The 24,339-nt window shown below is 40.0% G+C and overlaps 1 protein-coding gene across 1 annotated transcript in view; it reads right to left on the bottom strand.

Moving 5' to 3' along the window:
- Positions 1–16,267, bottom strand: part of LOC111143514 (ribonucleoprotein, PTB binding 2) — an 87,905-nt gene extending 71,638 nt beyond the window's left edge. The window contains exon 1 of the mRNA XM_022497324.1: positions 16,199–16,267. Within this exon, the coding sequence (XP_022353032.1) occupies positions 16,199–16,267 (69 nt within the window). The remainder of the gene's footprint in view (positions 1–16,198) is intronic.
- Positions 16,268–24,339: the final 8,072 nt, after the last annotated feature.

Here is a 24,339-nt window from a genome sequence, read left to right as displayed (position 1 = left end):
TCACAGATTAAAGCACTCTAATTTCAAAGTCCCCTCTTTTGGGGAAAAAACAAACAAACAAACAAACCACTTTTGCTACTTGTCCTTGCAATTTTTTAATGATTTTATAATATGAAAATATTGCCTGTAACATATTAAGTTATGAGGCATAATAATGAAATAAGCACCTGGGAACCCATCACCAAACCCATCAGTCTTCCAGTGAAGACTGGAACATTAGCAACACTGTTCCATTGACTTCTGCATTCCTTTGCTAGCCCATCCTGCCACCTTCCCCCATGGCTGGAGTTCCTAACGTAGGTATGTATTCCTAAACAATTTGTTGATTCATTTCACTTGTTTCTGAGCTTTAGAGAAATGCTATTATGCTATTTTTAATCTTCTGTGCCATTTATTTATTTATTTAGGTGCCTTGCTTTTTTAATACTATGCTCCAAAAATTCACTTGTGTTCTACCTGGCCATTTATTCACTATGGTTTGATATTCTGTTCTATGCCTACAGTACGATTTATGGATCCATTTTTCTTCTCTACCAGTGAATATTTGGTTTGTTTCTAGGTTGCTTTGTTACCTCCATATTTTAAAACTACTAACACATTCTTAAAATGTTTATGTATTTCCTGGTGCTCATGTGCAAGTTTCTGAAGGAATGAAATTTTTGGGCTGCACACATACAGATGATCATCCTTGTAACAGAGTGTCAACTTATGTGCTGGAATGGTTGTAGCATCTTACGTCCCCATCAAGAGTATACGAGAGTCCTGCTGATACATAACCGTAAAATGCTTGGTGTTAGCAGTTACCTAAGTTTTGTCAATTTAATTGATATAAAACTGTACCGCACTGTGATCTTAATTTGCATTCCCTTGATTAGTAAAGGTAGAAGATTCTGATGGTTAGTTTTAAACGAGGTTTCCAGAAGAAGAAATCCTGCCTCAAGATGGTAGCACCAACATATGCCTGACTCTCTAGCCTACTGGTATACCTGACAGATTCTGCCTTACCAGTTCCCACAATTAGTCAATAGCTCTATGTATATCTGTATATAATATAAATAGATGTTAATATAAATATTACATATAAGCTCTTTCTTTGAAGAACTCTGATATAGGCATCTTTTCATGTTTATTTGCCATTTATTTCCCTTTCTGGAAAACACTCATCTTGATGGCCATTTTCCTATTGTATTTATCTTTTCTTTTATTGATTTATAGGAGTTTTTCAAAATATATTCTGCATGCTAATTCTTTGTTGGAAACTGTATTATAAATGTATTCCCCTACATTTTATTTGTGAGTTTTTTCTGGTGAAGAGAAATTTGTCATAGAAGCCAAATTTGTAATTCTTCCCTTTACCATTTGCATTTTGTGTGCCTTAAGAAATCTTTTCCTACTCCAGCCATGAAGACATCTTGTGCTCAAACAGTTTTTAAATTTTCCTTCTACTCATCAAGTTTGAGTCAGTTAGCCATGTTATGCTAGCTACAGTTTCCAGTACAATCTTGAATGGAAGTAATGCCAGCATTTTTCCTAATCTCAGGGGTAAAGTTTTCACTATTTTACCACAGAACACGATTACTTTGGTTATTCTAGATAATTTTCAAATTTGAGGACGTTCTTTTCTATTCATGCTCGGTACAAGTTTTTATTAGGAATGGATGTTAAACTTGATCAAATGCTTTTTCTGCATGAGTTGAGATGCCTTCAGTCCCATCTTCATGCGGTGATCTCCAAATTCTTACTTCTACCTTCAAACCTCTCTTCTAGGCTCCAAACCTATATATGCTATTTGCTTGCTTGGAACTGCATTTGCATGTTCCACCCCAGGTAATATACTTTTTCTTTTCTTTTTTTTCTTTGTGCCCAATGCAGGGTTTATCATATAATATCTTTTGTGATATTAGCTGAGTAATTGTGATGTCAATTTTAACTTGGGTAAATTTTTAACAACTTTGAATGAAACTGCTTTGTTGGGAAGTTCATTTGAATACAAACTTCTTGCCAGGGGAACATTCTGACTTTGCCTTAAAAAAAAGATAAACAAACTACCAGCTTCTTTTTATTAGCAGAATAATAGTAAGCATTATTTACTGAGTGCTCATTTTATCCCAGGTATTCTATGGACATTATCGCCAGACCTATTCAGTCCAAATGAGCTGGAATATATATGTTTTTATTTACACACACATGCACGCACTCATGCGCGCGTGTGTCTGCGTGTGAAAAATTGGGACAGGTGTGAAGGAGAGAGAGAGAGAATCTTAAGCAGGCTCCATGCCCAGCATGGAGCCCAACTCATGGCTCAATCTCACAACACTGAGATCATGATCTGAGCGGAAATCAAGAATCAGATGTTTAACAAACTGAGCCACCCAGGTACCCCTAAAATGCAGATTTTAAAGATGAGGACACTGAGGCCTAGGAAAGTATAGTGCCTTGCTGTACAGTATGTGATGGATCTGGTATTCAAACCCAAGTTAACAGACTCCAGAGCAAACACAGTGACCCACTATATGTATTGCATCTTAAGTGTCAGCACTGCAAAAATAAAATCTATGAAATAATCAATTCCCATCACATTCCTAAAGCTTACTGCATCACTGACCTCCTAATCTTGGCATGAGGATCAGGCCAAGAACAAGGTTTAAAAGATAGAAACCAAACCAACACAGTTTTACTTTCTGACAGCTAGAAATCAAATTGCATAGCTCCCTTGTTTAAATATTTCAATGGATCCTCATTTCCCTTAAAATAAAATCCAAATTCCCTAACATGGCTTAAAAACGTTTCATCATCCTCACATGGCCTTGCTTTAGTGCCTGCACATATTCAGGGCAGGGAAAGGGAGGCACATAACAGACAGCAAGCTCTCTGGTGTCTTCTTGTGAGATGGTAAGAGATGAGGGTAGTTTTTTTTTTAAATTTAAATTCAATTAACCAATTTACAGTACATCATTAGTTTCAGATGTAGTGTTCAATAATTAATCAGTTGAGTATAACACCCAGTGTTCCTCACATGATGTGCCCTCCCTCATGCCCATCACCCAATTACCCCATCCCCCCACCCACCTCCACTCCAGCAGCCCTCAGTTTGTTCCCTATAGTTAACAGTCTCTCATGGTTTTCCTCCCTCTGATGACTTCCCATTCTGTTTCACTTCCCCTCCCTTACAGTCCTCAGCCCTGTTTATGTTCCAAATACGAGTAAAACCATATGATAATTGTCTTTCTCTGATTGACTTTTTTTCGCTCAGCATAATACCCTCCAGTTCCATCCATGCTGATGTAAATTGTAAGTATTCATCCTTTCTGATGGCTGAGTAGTATTCCACTGTATATATACACTACCTCTTCTTTATCCATTCATCTGTCCATGGACATTTTGGCTCTTTCCATGGTTTGGCTATTGTGGACATGGCTGCTGTGAACACTGGGGTGCAGGTGCTCCTTCAGATCACTACATTTGTACCTTTCGGTACATTAAAAGGATTATTCACCATGACCAAGTAGGATTTATTCCTAGGCTGCAAGGATGATTCAACATTAGCAAGTCAATCAACATGATACATCACATTAACTAAAAAAGGACAAGGACCACACGATCCTCTCAACTGATGGAGAAAAAGCACTGGACAAATACAGGATCCTTTCTTGATGAAAACTCTTCACAGTAACAAACAAACAAACAAACAACCCTCTTCACAGCATAGGGACAGAGGGATCATACCTCAATATCATAAAAGCCATCTGTGAATATCATTCTCAATGGGGAAAAACTGAGAGCTTTTCCCTTAGTTCAGGAACACGGAAGGGATGCCCACTCACACCAATGCTGTTCAACACAGTACTAGAAGTCCTAGCCTCAGCAATCAGACAACAAAAAGAAAGAAATGGCGTTCCAATTGGCAAAGATGAAGTCAAACTCCTACTCTTCACAGATGACATGACACTTTGTGTGGAAAACCCAAAAGACTCCACCCTAAAATTTCTAGAACTCATACAGGAATTATGGCAGGATATAAAATCAATGCACATCAGTTGCATTGCTATGCACTAACAATGAGGCAGAAGAAAGAGAAATTAAGGAATTGATCCTATGCACAATTGCACCCAAACCGTAAGATACCTAGGAATAAACCTAAACAGAGACGTAAAGGATCTGTGCTCCAAAACCCACAGAATACTTAGGAAGTATTATATACTTGAGGATGACACAAAGAAATGGAAAAACATTCTACGATCATGAATTGGAAGAATAAATAGTTAAAATGTCTATGCTACCAAGAGCAATCTACACATTCAGTGCAATTCTTATCAAAATACCATCAACATTTTTCACAGAGCTGGAACAAATAATCCTAAAATTTGTATGGAACCAGAAAAGATCCTAAATAGCCAGAGGGATGTTGAAAAAGAAAAGCAAAGTTGGTGGCATCACAATGCCAGACTTTAAGCTCTATTACAAAGCTGTCATCATCAAGACAGTATGACTGGCACAAAAACAGACCCATAAATCAGTGGAACAGAATAGAGAACTCAGAAATGGATCCTCAACTCTATGGCCAACTAATCTTTGGGAGGTGTTTCTACTGGATCCCGTCCCCACCCTTAGGACTTTTTAAACTTTAATTACTTCCACAGGCACCCCATCTCCAATTATGGCCACACTGGGTGTTAGGTCTTCAACATGTGAATTTGGAGGAACACAAACATTTGGTCCATAACATGCCTTCATGAAAAGGCTGATTCTAGGGCTGGAGCACAGGAAGTGCAAAATAAGTCACAACATCTTTACGTTAAAAACAAAGGCAGGACTCAGCAAATGACAGTGATATGTCACAAGGACATCAGACCCTTCCACAAGTGTGTGCTGGAATTAGTGACTAGTCTCCAAGGAATTGTGAATGGGAAAAGTGGTATCTTTACAGGAGTGATGGAGCAGATATCGCCTCAAGCAGATGGTCAAGGTTAACATCATTGGTAGTAAGTCACGTTTCCCCTAAAATGATGTGATCAGAAGTGTACTTCACCTCTGTGGAATTCTTACCAAAATCCATAACACTAATCTCTCATGAGAAAATCATACAAACACAAATTGAGGGGCATTCTAAAAGATACTTCACCCAAACTGTCAAGATCATGTAAAACAAGGAAAGACGGAGGCACCTGTGTGGCTCAGTCAGGTAAGTGTCTGCCTCTTGATTTCAGCTCAGGTCATAATCTCAAGGTCATGTGACTGAGCCTCCTGTTGGGCCCCATGCTCAGCACAGAGCCTGCTTGTCCCTCTCCCTCTGCTCCTTCCCCCATGCACTCTCTCTCTCTCTCAAATAGATAATAAATAAAATCTTACAAAACAAAACAAAAGGAAAGACTGAGGAACGGGTGCAGACTAGAGACTAATGGGAGATAACAACTGAGTGCCATGTGGCACCCTAAATTGGAACTTGGAACAGAAAAAGGACATGGGAAACCTAACAAAATCCAAAGTCTGAAGTTCAGTTAATAATAATGTACCATGTTTTAATGCCTTAGTCCTGACTAATGTACCTTGGGTATTTAAGACATATTATGAACGGAAACTGGGTAAAGAATATATGGGAACTCTATGTGCTACATTTGTAGTTTTTTCTTTAAATTTAAAATTATTGCAAAATGAAAGATTTAAAAAGAGGACATAGGAGCCAGCTTGAAGAAGCTCCCACTGCCCAAATCTAAACTAATTTAAGCATGAAAGTGATCATATTAATGAAATATAACTCATTGAGCAACAGAGGAACCCGTAAGCCCATTTTTAAATAAATTAGTAAATAAATTAAACACTTGAAAGGGAATAGAATATTCACACAGTCTTAATTAATGTGTCCCCCTTTAAAATCCTTATTAGTTGCAAAGGGAAAAAACTTTGCATGGAGAAGCCTGGCAGATCCCACTTCAATGAAAATCAATCAAAATGATCAAAGTTAACTTTATCGACAATGGCCCAAAATCTAAATCATGCACCACCCTGTGATATTCCTGCCAAGGATAACTAACATGAATCTAATCATGGAGAAACATCAGACAACCCCAAATTGAAGGACATTCTGCAAAATAACTGGCCTACCAACTTCAAAGGGGTCAAGGTCATAAAAGTCAACCAAAGATGGAGGACTTATTCCAGACCAAAGAAGATTAAAAAGGCAACTAAATGCAATACATAATTCTGAACTGGATTCTTTCACTATGAAAGACCTTTATGGGACAACTAGCAAAACTTAAATGTGATCCAAGGATTAGGTGCAATTATTCTGACTTCGATGGTAGTGATGTGGCTGTCTAGACAATGTCCAGTTTTGTAAAGTACATGGGGTGGTAAAGCATGGTGTCAGTGTTCACTCATTCAAGAGTGGGGGGGAGGGAAGTTCTTCCTATTATTCTTTTCTGTAAGTTTGAGAGAATCTCAAAATTTAAAACCTCATAGATTCACATGTTCTTGTTTATTGCTGTTAACCTTTACACTAGATCAGGCTATAAAAAGCCCACAGGGTTGAAAGTCAGAGTCACGGAGACTAATCTGGAATCAAAAGCAAGCAGTTAAATGCGTGGGTAATAGAAAATACAAAGTCCAGGAAATATAAGTAAGCTGGGAGCTAGGAGCAGATAATCACCGTAGTGAGTGGAGGCGGAAAGATAAAAAACCCAATTGGCTGGGGGCAAAAAGGGTCTGATGGGGTAGGGTAAGAGAGAAGGATGAGAGGCAGAATTTATGCCTGCAAATACAGGCACAAACAAATTCAATGAATTCTAATGTTATTTTGGCATTCAGGTGATAACAAACGTTAAACAGAAAGCTTCAAACACAAAGAAAATGTACAAGCACAGGAAAATGAGAACTAAGCTCACACACCTAAAGATAATGACAGCAAATAAGCACAAAATTAAGCACAAAATGCATAAAAAACAGGTTTAGGGGCTCACAATGAGTTAGGGACTCAGAAACTTAACAAAAGAGAGAAACTTGTTTCTTATCAATAAATACTCATTGTGAAGAACACTGAATAACACATGAGTCTTCCCATGTTTCAAAGAGAAATGTTCTTTAAAGAGAAACAGTCTTTGACATTGAATAAATGTTCGAGGGGAAATAACACACTGCAATTCCTTGTAAACTTCTGTGCCAGGCATAGTGCCTAAAAATATCCGTTGGTACTGCTGGGTGGCCAGAGAGCAATAAGTTTTTACATCAAACATGAAGCGACACAGTTGACTTTAGGAAAGAAAATTAAGGAGCCTGATTTCTATTCTTGCCTAGATGGAGGATCACCCCCACCTTGGCCTAAAGGTGGCCTACAACAGTGTCTGTTGACAACTCTTCAAGTAGCAGCTCTGGATCTGCTCGAGTGATCTCTACTCAGGTGAAGTCCCACAAACATGATCAAACGATATCCCCCTGGAAAGGCACTTCTCAACCTGGGTCTGAATTCCCCAGCGAGATCAGGCATAAGTTATAAGAGATTCACAATCCCTTGAACTTGCGTGTAAATCATTGTGTGTCTATGAATATTAGCACTTTCCTGGAGAGAGGGTTTATGGCTTTCAACCTACTCCTAAGCCATAAACAGTTGACTGAATTATTGTAAGTAAGTGGGGTAACATCATTGCCAAAAAAGCCAGCACAACCGTACAATGCAAAATTTGTTCATTTTACAGACCAATCCTGAGGGCTTCAGTGTGTCAGACATATGTCTAGAAGTCTAACATTTGAGAGCAAAGTAGGTGGGTGGTACTCTTCTGTTTTAAATTTCCCTTGGAACAATCTGTCAGGTTCCAGGTGAAATATTTGTGATACAAAGGTAAATATTATGCAGTCCCTGTCCTTTGAAACACATTACAATGTGTGCAAAGGGGAATTACAATTATAATACAGTGCAGGATAAGAATATGAGCTTTGGAATCAAACAAACATTAGTCTTTTCCACTCTATTGCTAATTAGTTGAACGACCTTGGGCAAACTTCTTGGCATTAATCTTGTATCTGTTTCCCTATCAATAAAATGGGAATGAGTAATTCTAATCTTACAGTCTTGAAATGAGGATTAAGTACAGTATAAGCAAATGTAAGCAAAATACAACATACAGTGTCTGGCAATAATAGGTACCCAATAAACCAAATGGGTTATTGTTGTTCTAGATATCCAGAGGAAAAAGAAATTTCTTCTGGCAGAGGGATTACAGGAAGACCTCCATGCTCCTGTTTTAAGAGATACAATAACAAAGTGGTAGTGGTGTGTGTCCAGGGGAAAATAAATAAGACTGCAAGGAAATCTGGACTCCTAAAAACTAGTGGTTTGGAGGCATTGAAGTTATAAGTTAAAAAGCAATGCCATAAATTCTCTGTATTATGGGAGGAGAGAACTTGGATCAAGAAATCAAAATTTCAGGGAAATTAACTTATATTTTCAGTATAAATAAGATATTTATAATAAAGCTATCTGAAGATGGACTAGGATACCTTACCAAGAGTGATGTCTTTGAAAGTAAAGGTTAACACCTTTTAACAAAGTGTACAAGAAGTCATGTGTCAAGAACTCTAAATTAGCTGTACACAGTAAGCAGAAGAGTCAGATAAAATGTCTTCTACCATCCCTTCCAATATGGAGATTTTATGCTTTTGTTCAAAAATCAAAATTCTGTATTAGGATACTATTAGTTGGTTGTAACGTAAGATCCAACTTGAAATTCATGAAATAAAGAGAACTTAGTGACTTGTATAACTATGAAATCCAGAGGTAGGTTTCAGACATAGTTTGATCAGGGCTCCAGTCCAGCTTCTCTACTTTGTTTCCCTTTGGATCAGTCCTCCTTTGGATGTCTGCTTCTGTCCCCAGATTGCCAGCTGCAGTCAGGGCAGTATGTCTCTGCACTCGTATCCAGTGGGAAGAAAGAGAATCCCCTACCTTAACAAGCCAACAAAGGTTCTAAGCTTCTTATTATATTGGGTTGAAACAATCACTGTGGCCAAGGCACTGTGACATACTGACTGGCTTAGGGCCAGGTTATTGCCCATACTGTAACCAACTCTAATGCCAAAAGGAAAGAACACTGTGTGTTGGTTTATGTCACCCAAATGATGCGGGTAATCTCTATCAAACTGACCCAAGCCATATAAGCTGGTAAATAATGAGGGAGGAGTAGAGCCTCAAAGAAAAATCTGGGTGCTATTAGGAAAAACAAAGAGAAAGTAAGGAGACTGGGTAGGCAATAGCATCAGGTTCTCAGCACGAAACATATGGCATACTTAAAAACTAAGTAATTGGAGAGAATTTTTAAGAGATACTTACAAAGGCTTAAAAAAAAAAAAAGCCTATGGTTAGCAACAGTCCCCTATAGCCCCTAAGCCTAAAGAGGCAAAGGCAATGATTACAACAACCCCGAGAGCTTAATTGCACGGAGGGCACCATTGGAAAGAACTGTGACCTTTGAAAGAGGAAACAGCCAACCCAGAGTATCCCAGCAGAAAGGGAGCTGGGTGAATAAATGCTCCAATCTATCTCTCCTCCACTCTTTGATCTCCCACTTGTGGGCCTGGCCAAATGCAACCTAGAAACCAGAGGACAGAGCCTTGTCAGTGCAATGCACAGTAAGATAAGCCTCCCAGGACACAGCGCAGGTAAGAAGGATGGAGATAGATCTGGAGGAACCAATGAAAGATATTCAGCACAGCAACCAAGGACAAGCCTCTGCAGATAAGGATAAGCCAAATATACAGACTAGTGTTCTGACTTTCCCACTTCTCACTTCTTACCCCCCTCAGTGCACATCATCCCCTTAGAGTAAGGCAATTACCTCCCTAAGCCAACAATACACAAATAGAGCCAAGGTTTCAGATAAGCAATTATAAAATATATAACTTACAGATAATTTTGTTTTCTTTATCTACATTTTAACATTCCAGGGGCGCCTGGATGGCTCGGTTAAGCACCTGCCCTCCGCTCCAGTCAGGACCCCGGCATCCCAGGATGAAGCCCTGGATCTGCTTCTCCCTCTGCCCCTCACTCTGCTCGAGCTTGTTCTTGCTCCCTCTCTCTCTCGCTCTCAAATAAATAAAATCTTAAAAAAAAAATAACATTCCTGGGGCTCCTGGGTGGCTCAGTTGTTACACATCTGTCTTAGGCTCAGGTCATGATCCCAGGGTCCCGGAATCAAGCGCCACATCAGGCTCCCTGCTCCACAGGAAGCCCGCTTCTCCCTCTCCCACTCCCCCAGCTTGTGTTCCCTCTCTCACCGGGTCGCTCTGTCAGATAAATACATAAAAATCTTAAAATAAAAAATAACATCCCTTTACTTGCCTGTTTCAGCTGGTCTAAGCAGAAGTAAGCATAATAAGAAATGGGCTCTGGTAGCTCCTAAGGACAGCCAACTCTAAGGTAGGGAAGGTAAGCGCCAATAGAAGTAGTAAGAGACAAAACTCAGGGGGTCAGAGGGATCCCTTTCAACAACAGCTTTCCATCAGAGATGATTTATTGTTTTCCTGATGTTCAGAATTTTGTTTACTCAAAGAGCAAATGCCTTAAACACAGCTCTTTCTTGAGCACTGACATAAGGCACAGGTGCACCCGTCCATGATTTGAATCTGGGAGTGTTTCTGTTCCTGCACAAATCTCTTTACAGGTTATTGTATTAGAGTACTCGTAAAATTCCAAAGCACCATAGCTTAAGTCATTGTTAAAACGCTAACCAACAGCACTAAATATCCTCTACCATATTCTTCTATGGGAAAACGTGGTACAACTCCAAAAAAATAATTCATGAGCATAACCTATTCATGAATTACAACATGGTCTGTAAATCACCTGACAGTCTTTGGGCTGCTTGTTAACACGCAGCATTGTGATGCTGGCCACCAAGTACTGCTCTCCGTGACTATGTTTCCAGATCAGAGAATAAGCATTGCTCAAAGACTTTTCAAGAATTCCTGCCAAGACAAGAAACTTACTGAGCCAGTGGCGACCCAGAAATCTAGAAGATGTTCCTCTAGCAGCTTTCAGGGTCCTTGTTACATTGGGAATAGTATAATAAAACATGCAGAAAAGGGGTACAACTCATCATGAAATTCTGATTAACTATATTAAAAAATGATAACTTTTCAGGCATGTCAACTACACCATGAAAAGTAGCTTTTGGAAGTAAGCAAAATGGCATTCTGGATAAGAAAAAGAGTAATTTCAAAATACAAATATATCCCAGTATTATCAGGAAAAAGTGAACAATAGCCCAATACAAAAAGAGGCTGGAATTACTGAATAAAGTATTAGATGAAACAAATAATGTATATTTTAAAATCTTACAGTTAAAAAACAAAATGTATGTGAGAAAATTTGATTGGTTTTCAACCAATAAGAAAGAAAAACAGGAACAAGTAGCTCTTAAAAAAAAAAATCAACTGGAGTTTTCTACATTAGATGGTTTGTTATTCTAAAAAGTACTTAGTTAATAATACCATGCTTTCAAATGGACCTCTGTGAATTAACCATCAAGCTTTCAATTAACTATTATAATAGAGTACTTTGAAATGAAAGCTAATAATGCCCAGAGTGAGACAATAGAATGTTTCTTCTATTACAGATCCTGGCTGTTAGCCCTAAGCACTTCACATTTTCTCTTAATTACACAAGAAAATCTTTTTCAGATTCTAAAACAAACACAACAAGAACATAACACATTTACACATACCTAACATGTTAGAAAAAAACTGAATTCAAACAACATAGGGAGTCAATGCCACTGTCTTCTCTGTTTTGAAACCCCAGAATTAATAATTCTATTGAAACAGGACCAGGTTAACCAACAAATATAAACAACGTGTAGGAAGGCAATCAAAAACACATATTAGGACATTACCTTAAATCAAAATTCTAAGTTCAGAGCTGTAAAAGACTATTCACACACACACACATTCACAATGGCTATTCTGATTAAGAAGCAGTGTTCTCAACATTGTTTATTGTTTAATTATTCATGTAATTATAATTATTACAAATGTTATTCATGATACGTTACTACAATTACATTCCAAAAACATAAACAATCAAAGACGTTACTATAAATATCCAAATCACAGTGGCCCAGAGTACCTGGGGCTCTAAGTAGCTTGAGAAAACTAGAGTAGAATCCAATGTAGGACTAAGAAGAAATGAGACTGCAAATGTAGGCGGGGCCAAGTCACAAAAAGCCTACAGTCTTAGATTTCTATCCTGTTATGTCACACTTTTCAAGCTAAGGTCAGAGTACTCTGCGGTAATAAAGGAGGACGGAAATTCAGTGAGTCTTCCGTAAGTGTTAAGTTTATGAAAAACATTTGGTGGACAGTGAAATAGGTTTAAGTCACTGTTTTTCACATTAAATCCAAGTTTATTAGTAGGACATAAAATTAATAAGAATTTTTCAGTCAGAACATGAAGCTTCAAAGCAATTTCATTCTTAGGGTAGGCTAGTGGTGCTCCACTATTCCTTACAAGCTGGGGAAAAGAGATATGTTGAGGGACATTTGAGGAAGAGTTTGAGAAGCAGTGCTGGGAATGTGGAGCCAAACCTTTCTTTCTTTCTTTTTTCTTTTTTTTTTTTTTTTTTTTTGCAGAAGAGTGACACGATTGGATTTGTGCCTTGGGGGAGTTCTCTCAGGGGAAGCAGTAAGCAGGATGGGCTAAAACACAAGACACAGGACAATAATGAGGGTAGATGACAAACAGAAGAAAAGTTGTAATAGTCTGGGCAAGAGATGAAAACGGACATGAACCAGAGAGGAGACCTGAAGACACAGAGGGCTAGGAGGATTCGAGAAAGCGTAGGAGGCCAACCAGACAGCACCTGACCACACAGTGACTATTGTATGAGGCAGCTTTTAAGAACTGCTTTTACCCAAAATTACAATTTGAGTAAGATTTATAAAAATCCTGCTTAATAAAGGAAAAACTCATGTTTTAAAAATGTTAAAGGATATTATTGGGTTCCTAACTAATCAATTACCAATGGAATTTTTCTAGAGACATTGCTATACAGCTTGAGAACTGAAGTTAGTAATGGCCTTGGTCCTTAATGTAATTAATATTCCAGAATAAATGAATGAATGAACCTATAGAGTCTTCTAGAAAAGAACAGGAATTTGATATTTAAATTATCTGATTACTTAACAACTGAACAAAAAGTAATAACTTTTTCTTAAACCATGTTAGTTATTTCACAAGGAATAAATAGGTAGTTTAGCCAAGCAATAAATGCTAAAAGGCACAACATAAAACTCAAGTTAAACCCTCATTTCTAAGTTGACAGTAAAATGCACCCACTAAGGCAACTAGAATTGTGAAGGGAAATAAAAGGGAAAATATAACAAATTCTTGCAAAACATATTTAGAGTAGATTAAGTATATGTTAATTTTATTCAACCAAAAATAGCAATGCTCAGTCTAATTAATCTGAAGACTGTCTTTTAATTGCTTTTAAAAATTAGTATACTATTCTATTCTACTTATTTAACACGGACCACATAGTTACGATTGTGAGCAGAAAACTAGCAAAGATACAAATACAGAAGATGACAGAAAAAAAAATTACTCAAATGTTATTTGTGTGCTGATATGTTTAGATTTTAAAACTACACATCAGAAATATTTAAAACAATGTTTTATAATATAAATTGTCATTGGAAAAAGTGCTAGAACAAGTCTGGAAACTAATCTCTAGATCCTAATAACTTTTTTTTTTTTTTGCTTTTAGATGAAATTCTTCAATTCTCAAAAAAAAAATGGCATAAGAATTTAACTTAACATAAAAATTTAAGATACTTCACTTGACAGTAGAAGACTCATCTAGATATGTAGATCTTATACCAATTTTATTCAATAGCTTATGCTTGCTACCTTACAGAAAATCCTAAGATTGAGGCCAAACATAAATTCATAACAGAGAAAGGATATCTCAAAAATAGAAATCAGTCTAAATCACATAAAACCTCCATCCATCTCTAATGCCAAGTAATTAAAACTGTTCCCTTTTTTAGACCCTTTGGTATATTTTTTCATGTCTCTTAATGAGGGAAATGAGAAAGACACCAACAGCAAAACAAGGATAGAGCCAACTGTCTAGAATGTTGTCTAAACATTTTTAGAATGCAAGGAAATACAACAAAAATAGATGACACTCCACAAAAATAATAAGACATTTCTCCATCTCTCTTTTCCTAGATTATCTATACACAGAGCTGCTATCCATTCAGTTTTTTTTTTTCCTTTTAACACCACCTGCCTCTTCCAGGCATCCCTCCTCCTGAGCCCCTTTCCTGTCTTCTATTTGCATGGGTAGGGGAAATTGGCCTCTATGAAATCAGTCCATTGCAGGTGTTTTTATAGGTAGCATCACAAAATACTACCTGATGGAAAGTGGACAATAATAGAGCTGAAAGAGGAAATGAGATACATTGCTTTTTGAAACAAAATGGCCCCTCGTTTATATAGATTATAAGGTTATATGCTCTCATTTACTGTAAGGTGTAATTACATAATAATGAGGCATTGCCCTTATTATTTTACGGGTCTTATGGAAGAACTGCTGTGCAGTTATCAATAGCCAGCCCACTTGCAATTTCCTGTATCCTGTTACACAAGGAACTACATAAATCAGCCCAAATCTCCCACTGCCAGGACAGACCACCCTCCCCCATCCACACAAAATATGTAATTTCAAGCTGTATATGAAATATACACAAACATCTAGACAATTAAGAAACATGGAAGTACAGAGACATGGTCTCTCTCTTTTCCTTGTGTGTGTGTGTGTGTGTGTGTGTGTGTGGTGAAACAAAAATGCATATGTATACATAGGCACCAGAAAAGGGAGAAGGATACTATCTCACGTCAACAATGGCTGTCTTTAAGTATCAGAAATATGGAAATATTTCCTTGCCATTGGTGACAAAATGGATGGACCTGCGGGGTATTAGGCTAAGTGAAATAAGCCAGACTGAGAAAGACAAATACCATATGATTTCACTTACATGTGGTATCTAAAAAACAAAAGAACAAACAAACAGACTCACAGACACAGAGAACTGGTAGTTGCCAGAAGGGAGAAGGATTGGGGGAGGGAAGGGATGGGTGAAACAGGTGAAGGAGATTAAGAGGCACAAACTTCCAGTTATAAAATAAATAAATAATGCGCATGAGAAGTACACCATTGGGAAACTAATCAGTAACATTGTAATAACTTTATATGGGGACAGATGGTAACATCGCGGTGAGCAAAGCCTAAGGTATGGAATTGTCCACTATGCAGTACACCTGAAACTGATCAAACATTGTGCGTCAACTACAAGTAAAAAGAGAGAAAAGAAAGACAGGTGATTTCTATTCTTCCCCTTTGTGCTTCTCTGTATTGCTTTTCTACAATGAGCATGTAGACTTGGGCAATCAAGGGCGAGTGTTAAATAGATGCAAAGTTTCTAAGCTTGAAGCAACAGTTACCAGTTAATCTGGATCAAAGACACAAAGTAGCCTGTCTTTAAGCCTCTTTGAGTCACTGAGTAACAAATCCTGCAGTACTTGGCATGGCAGAGGTGGTCGCAAGGTTCCCCAAAGCTCAGGGATAACCTCTCCATTTCGAGGCCTTGGTAAACTGGGGAGACAGAGTTCTTCCATACACACTTGGGCAAGTGATTCTGCAGCAGCAAAACTCACTCCCAGCTCTCCCATGACCCCGCCCCCCATGGCACACCCAAGTCCGGAGGACCCCGGAGAGACCCTCTCAAGGTACTCCCGGAAACCTGGTCCCCCAAAACTGTGCTCCACGGCTCCCCTCCACTCTCGTTCACCCACCTTTCCCCCACTACTCCCGCGACCTCTTCTCCTCCCACACCCGTAAGGGCCACAGGGGAAGAAAAGAGCCGGGCGGACTAAGGACAGCCTCCCCGGATTCCCGTGACCTTGGACCAGCCGCTTTGCCTCTCAGAGCCTCGGTTTCCCAATCTGCCACTCTCGCCAGAGGACCGCAGGCTCAGAAACCGGGGGGCTCTGCAAAAGCGACAGACGGTTCTAACTCCGCACCGATCCCCCTCCTCCCCTCGAGCGTTCCAGGGCGCCGGGCACCAGCCTGGACGCCGCGGGGCAGCTTCCCCCGGAGCCCTGCCTCGATGCCCCCGGACGGGTCGCCTCCCAGCGCTAACCTCGTACCTGGCAGTTGCTGTCCTGGGGCAGGTTTTTCACCAGGATTTTCCTGCGGTTGCTCAGCTCCCGGCGCATCCGCTGCAGCCGCGCGGCGACCTCCTCGGGGTGCAGCGCGCTGGGCGCGGGGCCCCGGGCGTCCTCGCTCGCGCCGGCGGAGGGGCTCGGCCCGCGCGGCCGCGACCCTGGCCCCGGCGCGCCGCCCAGGCCCGCGCCCCCCTTGCCGCTACCGCCTCCCGCCGCCGCCATCTTCCCGGGCGCCCCGCGGCTGCGGGCTCCTCCGGAGGTTCGAGGGGAAGCGGAGAGAGAAAGCGGGAGGAGGCCCGGGCGGGGGCGAGGCGGGCAGAGGCCGCAGAGTGGGCCCGGCCGTGGCGGGGAGGGAGGCGGCGCCGCAGCCAGCAGCCGGCGGGCGGGAGAGGAAACCTGAGCGCCGAGGAGGAGCCGGAGAACCACCTCGCGGGAACCTCCCCCTCGGGCCCCGGCCCCCGCGCACGGGCGGCGCCCATCCCTCCCGCCCGCCCCGCCGGTGGGGGCTCGGGCGCCGCCACCCGGACACCTGTGCGGCCGCGGGCGGCCGACTCCCCTGCCCGCAGGGCCTTAGACGAGCGCCCAGGCCTGGGCTCCGGGGACGCGGCCCCTTGGCGGCAGCTTCCCGGGGGGACTCGAACCCCAGGCTCCAGTCCCCGAGCGGCCTCCCCACGTGACACCCAGCTGTCCCCAGGCTCTACTCGAAACTCCCGCTCTGAGGCGGCTCGGGGGCTGCAGATGCCAAGTCGGGCTCCCCAAACCCGGCGAGGTGCCCGGCGGGCTCCGGACTTTAACCTTCTGTGCTCAAGAGGTGCATATTTGGCAAAGAACTTTGAGTTTACATTGAAAAATAAAATTTGAGATTTTCTAGGGAATACAAAGATATTCTGGAGGAAATTGTTGTATATATTTGGAAAAACCTGATGGCAAAGTATTTTCCTTGCTTTGTACCAAAGACCCTGGGCTTTTCACCCGTCCTTGGGTAAATTTACTAAAATATGAAAAACCTGGATGGTTGCATGTGCAACGTAGAAAGCGATGCTGAAGCAAAAACGAACATGGAAGAGGAGCTACGGCGGGGGGCTCGAGACTCGAGAATACCCTACTTGAAGCATTTTCACTGAAACCTAGAGGGAGAGTTACATTGTAGAACTGTGTTCAAAGTGATGTTATCAGATCAAAGCATCAGCAACCTTTTGCAACAGCCCAAATGACTATTAGGACTAAGCATCTTAACTGTGTACCGTGCAAACACACGAAAAAACAAAAACCCTGTTTAACACCAGTATTATTCCGTTAGGGGAAAATATTTCAAATTAAGGTAGCCAAAAAATAAAAACAGAATAAAAAAATACTACCATTCAGTACTTACACGGTACCCCTACATATTTCTAAGTGCTTTATATATATTTCATCTACTCTTCACAATAATCCAGTTTTATTTTTTTAAAGATTTTATTTACTTGACAGAGTGAGAGGGGGAACACAAGCAGGGGGAGTGGAAAGGGGAGAAGCAGGCTTTCCGCTGAGCAAGGAGCCTGATGCGGGGCTCCGGGATCATGACCTGAGCTGAAGGCAGACGCTTAACGTCTGAGCCACCCAGGCGCCCCAATAATCCAGTTTTATTTTAGGTTCTATTTCCTCACAATACACATGAAGAAATGGAGTCTGGTCTGCTTATTTCTGAAGCCCAATGATCTTAATAATATAAAGAGATTCCTTTGTAATCCCCAAATAATGACTCCTAATACTTCTGAATTTATTCTCTACCAGTACATACTTAGATCATCAAAATGATTCTGCAGTACATATTCATAGCAAAACTATTCCCAATAGCCAAAGGGTGGAAACAGCCCAAATGTCTATCTACCTGGGAACAGATAAACCAATTGTAGTATATACATACAATAGAATATTATTCAGGCATAAAAAGGAATAAAGGCAGATGGGCCTCCGAAACATTAAGTGAAGGAGCAAAGGGTAACATATGTGTGATTCCATTCATATAGAATATCCAGAATAAGTACATCCCTAGAGACAATGCAGATTGGTGATTACCGGGGGTTGGGGGAAGGGGGATTGGAAATTAACTGCTTAACAGGTGCAAGTTTCCTTTTGGGGTGATGAAAATGTTTTGGAACTAACAGGTGGTGGTTGGCCAATAAAGTGAATGAACTGAATAGCCACTGAATTGTTCACTGTGAAATGTTTAATTATGTCGTGTGAATTTCACCTGGAAATTTTAAAAATGATATTTTACAATCACTTTGTTAACTTGTTTTTTGAGCCTCCTGCTATGCCAATATAATTGAATGTCATTTTTCATGGTTGCATATTGTTCTATTGTGACAATCACTGTAATTTGTCATTAATTTCCCAGTATTAGACATATTTCTCCATTGTTAAAAACCCTGAGATTAATACCCTGTGTCTATATTTGTAGATGCTTAATATGCCATAGAATAAAGAACTAGAAGCAAAATTTCTACATCATAGAAAAAATATAATTAAAGGTTTTTGGTATGTATTTCCAAACTACCTTCTTCAGTTTTTCCCTATCACAGACATCATCTGAGAACGCTCATTTCCCTGCTTACATCCATGATAATTTGACATCAAAATAGTATCTCATTTTGTTTTCAATGTTATTCCTTTGATTTAAAAAGTTGTGAATTTTGGGGCACCTGAGTGGCTCTGTGGGTTAAGCCTCTGCCTTCAGCTCAGGTCATGATCTCAGGGTCCTGGGATTGAGCCCTGCATTGGGCTCTCTGCTCAGCAAGGAGCCTGCTTCCCCCTCTCTCTCTGCCCACCTCTCTGCCTACTTATTATCTCTCTGTCCAAAAAAAAAAAAGTTGTGAATTTTAAATTCCAATAAAGCCCCATTTTGTAGCTGAGAGACTATGAGAAATACATTCTTTGAAGTGGGAAGGAAGCATGAATAGCCTTAGCATGTGCTCTGACCCTGATTCACTCATTAAGTTTCAGAACATGTATTTATCCAAATGAGTCCTGTGTTTCTAACATTATTAAGTATCTCTTATGTGCACACACACACACACACACACACACAAACAGGCACTAGAATACAGAAGCAGTAAAATAAGGTTTCTGTGTAATAGGGACTCAGTTTCATGGTGAGAAAATTATACAATAATTATAATTAAATGTGATAAACATGGAAACAGAAACTTCAGGAGTAGCCCTGAAAAACAGTGCTCTGAGTCTAAGTTTAGTGATGTTGCTTTTGCTGAAAATATCTTTCAGACTGCTTTTTTGGTATTGACTTCAGAATCTATGGCGAATTTTTTGGCCTAGTTTCTGCGGGAGTGAATGTGCATGTCTCAGAGATGGGTTTGACTTTGGAAATAATTAAATGTTATTGGAAGCCAAGTCTGGTGAATGAATCAGGTGTTGATTATGCTTTTGGAATTATGATTATGTAATTAGGGTTTGGGGCCCCAAGAGGGGCATGATTACAATGTTATGAAGTTATTAAAGCAATTTTATTAAGTGGGTACTTGGATGTGATCCCACTTCTGGAACAATATTGCTGTGTCCTGTAGGGTGGTGGCTTTTAAATGACTTCCCAGTCCAGTGAGAGCTGTATACTGTAGTAGGAAATACATTTTACATCCCAACCCAGTAAACACACACACATGGAGCTGTAACAAAGATTTTATGAAACAACATACTCACCTGATGCAGCACATTCTAGTATTTTCTATTTCTTTTTTTTAATTGCTGGGGGGGTGGTGATGCACTAAATTGATTTCATGTGCTGTTAATTAGTCATTACTCACATTTTGAAAAACACTGCTCTAGTTTGCAAACCAATGATTTTCCTCATTACTCTGGCTGAGCTGTTTCCAAGGAATTCAGGGAAATAATAGAACTTACTGATTTTAAATTATTTAACTGAATTGATTATATTGCCACATGAGAGAAATGGATGGAAACTGCAAAGATTTGGACATGCTACTATAAATCCAGAGAGTTCTCTCATTCCAGATTTTAGCCTAACGTTTTAAATAGCAGCTCCCAACAAATCACTAAATTCTCCCCCTGAAACTAATAATATATATATAATATATATATATATACATATATATAGTAACTACATTGAATTAAAAAAAAAATTAAAAGCAGACTTCATGGCCAATTAGATGAACATTCTAATCTGACCCTGAAGTGGAGTACAATTACCAAGTTGCAAAGTATTTACCAATAACCACAGGTAATTATCATGATCTGTATAATTACCTTGTTCTTAAAACATGCTCTTATTTTTTTCAAAAGTTTTGGTGGTTGTTTTTATGTATTTTTGAAGCTCTGTAATTGGGGAAAATGTTGGAGAAATTTAGTAAGTCCCAGCTGATAATAATAGAGCCTCTTATAGCCAGACAGTCTTAAGCTTGTATATTATGCTAATGTGATGACAACAGGTTAAGCATGTGAAAAGACCTGTCAACTCTAAGAATCTTTTAGGTATCATTTATTCATTCAGTGACCTATAGTGATTGCCTTCAGTATACCAGATACTGTGCAACACACACCAAATCCGATTGATTTTTATTTGGAAATGGTCTTTTCCCTGAGGAAAGTAGTTGCAATTTAATAATTGCAGATTTGGCATGATAAGTACTATGAATAAAGTGCTCAATAGCACAGAGGAGTGTTTGATTTTGACTTAGGGGAAGGTATAGTGAGGAACCAGGTCTTGAAGATGAGCAGGGGTTTTCTAGATGACAAAGGGTAAATACTAACACAGGAAACAGAAAGAGACCCAAAAGCATCAAAGGGACTGGCATGTCCATGAAATAGTAAGTTTGATGTTAATGAAAGCTGTGCTACTTTTGAGAGAGGAGCAGAAAAATAAATGAGAAAGATGGCAAGTTGGTTCCACTTTAAGTCGATGCTTTGGTATGGCACAAAAAGCAAACTCATAGAGAAAAGCAGTATTAGAGGCTTTTAGGGAAATGTCATGATCAGCTCCAGCTTTAAAAAAATAATTCTGACTACAACTGAGAGAATGATCTTACTAAGTCTTATGTGAGGGAGACCAGTTAGAAATCTTTTGATTCGCTATAAAAACATCTGAGGGCTTATACTGGAGTAGAATAGGAACAGTAACAAATGTATTAAGTGTCATGCAACCTATGTGTTAAGTGTATAGAGCTTTAGGTATGTTACCAATGCTTTAATTCTTCATTTTTTCTTTATATTATTTAATGTTAAACCCTATAATCAACCTGTAATAGCTAGTACCTATGTCTTTACCAATGAAGAATCAGAGGCAGAGAAGGTAACCTGTCCCAAGTCACAGAGCAGGCAGGGGTGCCGGGATTCCAGTGCAAATCCATCAGCTTTTGGAGCTCAGGTATGTGAACTTATGGAACTGTAGCTGAAGGAGGGGCTCAATTTGTGAGACTTTGTTGAGAGGAACACAGTAGAAGCAGAACACAGTGATGGAGAAAGCAGAATCCAGAGTTAAAATACCTGGATTCAATTCTGTGTAACTGGGGCAAGCTATTTAAAACATAAGAGAATAATTCAAATATGCCGAGCCTCAAACTTTTCATCTCTAAGACAGAGATAACAGCAGCACCCACAGGCTATTATTAAAGGCTATTATGAGGATTAGATGAGGTAATGTATAGAAAAGGCTTAGGAGAGTGCTCCGCTCAAGGGCTAGATAAAAAGGCAGCCCCAGTAGTGGGAGTAGTAGCAATAGAAATTCTCATTAATTATTTGTAGAAGTCTTGGCAAGGATGTCAGCAAAGAGAAAGAAGTGAGGAATGGCATCCGGGTTTCTAATATGAGAGACTGGATGGGGGTGATGCCACAAGTGAAGGAAGGACCAGTTTAAGAAGATACCAAGCTCAAGGTAGGCATCTGAGCTCCAAATACTGCAGGACATCTAGGTCTGCTCTAGGTCTAGACCATTTAGATGGTCTAAAACTGTAAGCAAACCAGGTAGTTAAAATCAAGACTACATGAGATCATCCAGGCTGAGTGTATATTGAAAGAGAAGTCTAAAACATCGGATTTTAGGGAACAACATTTAAAAGCCCAGAAGGAAAGAAAGTGGATGGTAACTCGGCAGTGCTATTAAGATGCTGCTTAAACTATTTTTGTGCCCTTCCTGTAAAAACAGTGTCAGGTAAAAAGGAAAAGGGTGTCCAGCAAGCATAGTTGTATCACAGGTATTTCTCCCTGTTTTCTTATCTCCACTTTAGTGGCCATCGCGAGCTCCCGATTCTTGGCTCCAGGTCTCTGTGACAGCTTCTGGAACCTCCCCTCCTTGGCTTGTGTCTCCATAGTATTGGTCTTGGTTGGTTTTTTTTTGGCTTGCTTCTTGAATCAGGAGCTGAACAGACTCACCACTGCTTTTTGCTACTGGCCTTGCATTCCATGATATGCCAGCTATAAAAGAAACCCAAAATCAGAAAAAGAAAGAAAGAAAAAAAAAGGACTGGAAGTGAACTAGAAAGTATGGCTTCAGAGAAGCCAAGAAAGCAAAACGTTTCAAGAAGGAGAAGAGTCAACTTGTCAACGCAGCAGAGAGGGCAAACAGAATGAGGACGGAGATGGAGGTAATTGGCTTTGGCAGCTAGGAAGCTCTTGGTGTCTTCGAATCAGAGCAACTTCAAGAAAGTGGTAAAGAGGGGTGCCTGGGTGGCTCAGTGGGTTAAGCCTCTGCCTTCAGCTCAGGTCATGATCTCAGGGTCCTGGGATCGAGTCCCGCATCCGGCTCTCTGCTCAGCAGGGAGCCTGCTTCCTCCTCTCTCTCTCGCTCTCTCTGCCTGCCTTTCTGCCTAATTGTGATCTCTGTCTGTCAAATAAATAAATAAATCTTGAAAAAAAAAAAGAAAAAAAAAGAAAGTGGTAAAGAGGGGCACCTGGGTGGTTCAGTCGATTAAGCTTCTGCCTAAGGCTCAGGTCATAAGCTCAGGTCATGATCTCAGGGTGCAGGATCGAGCCCCGTACCGTCAGGATCCCTGCTCAGCAGGGGAGTCTGCTTCTCCCTCTCCTTCTGCCCCTGCTTGTGCGCTCTCTTTCTCTCTCCCTCTGGCTCATTCGTTCAAATCAATAAAATAAAATCTTTAAAAAAAAAAAGTGGTAAAGGGACAAGAGACCAATCTATGAAAAAGAACTGGTGAGATTACTTTTGTACCTTCTGATTTTCTCCATGAAGCAGAAAGAAGTTCACCCTTTGATAGTGAGGAAATCTGGCAAGAAATGAGAAATTGTAGTCCACATAGGTGATTTACATGGACTATATTCTCACCACCACCTTTGCAGCGGGCATTATGATCCCCTGCTAAACGTTAGGCAGCTGACGTAATGGAGAGAAGTCACACAGCCAGTGTGAGGGTAATTTAGAACTCAAACCCAGGTCTGTCGCCCAATTTCCTGTGTTTCTTATTGCCTTACCACCAAGGGGCATGTGGAAGTATTGATGGAGTAATAATAGGTATAGTATTATAAATATTATTACTTCTATATTAGTATATAATAGTGGGAAGGAGGATGAGTAAGACGAAATCAGTTGTTGGTGGTGCTCATGGTAACAGAGAGATAAATGCTTCTGTTGCTTAAAATTTAATGACAAGCAATAGTCTCGCATCTAACTTTAGGCCATAAAGCACAGCCCACAAGATCCTACAATGCAAGGATGTTACTTAATACAAATGACTTTTCTGAGTTTCATTTCAGTCATCACACTAACATTTATAGACTTTGCTTTTGTTATAATCTAAACATGTCTTTAAAATATTTATAAGCTTTGGGGCGCCTGGGTGGCTCAGTGGGTTAATGCCTCTGCCTTCGGCTCAGGTCATGATCCCAGGGTCCTGGGATGGAGCCCTGCGTCAGGCTCTCTGCTCCGCAGGGAGCCTGCTTCCTCCCCCCTCTCTCTCTGCCTGCCTCTCTGCCTACTTGTGATCTCTCTCTCTCTGTCAAATAAATAAAATCTTTAAAAAAATAATAATAAAAAAAATTAAAAAAATATTTATAAGCTTTAACTTTATATTTACTTTTATTTCCAAGGTTACAAAAGGTATTCTGAAAATTGTTAGTATGTATACTGCAAACATTTTCCTCAAACTTTGAATTGTATCAAA

Source organism: Enhydra lutris, unplaced genomic scaffold (assembly GCF_002288905.1).
Source record: "Enhydra lutris kenyoni isolate GAN:26980312 unplaced genomic scaffold, ASM228890v2 scaffoldscaffold9, whole genome shotgun sequence".
Taxonomy (NCBI): Eukaryota; Metazoa; Chordata; class Mammalia; order Carnivora; family Mustelidae; genus Enhydra; species Enhydra lutris.
This window is presented reverse-complemented; position numbering and strand designations above follow the sequence as displayed.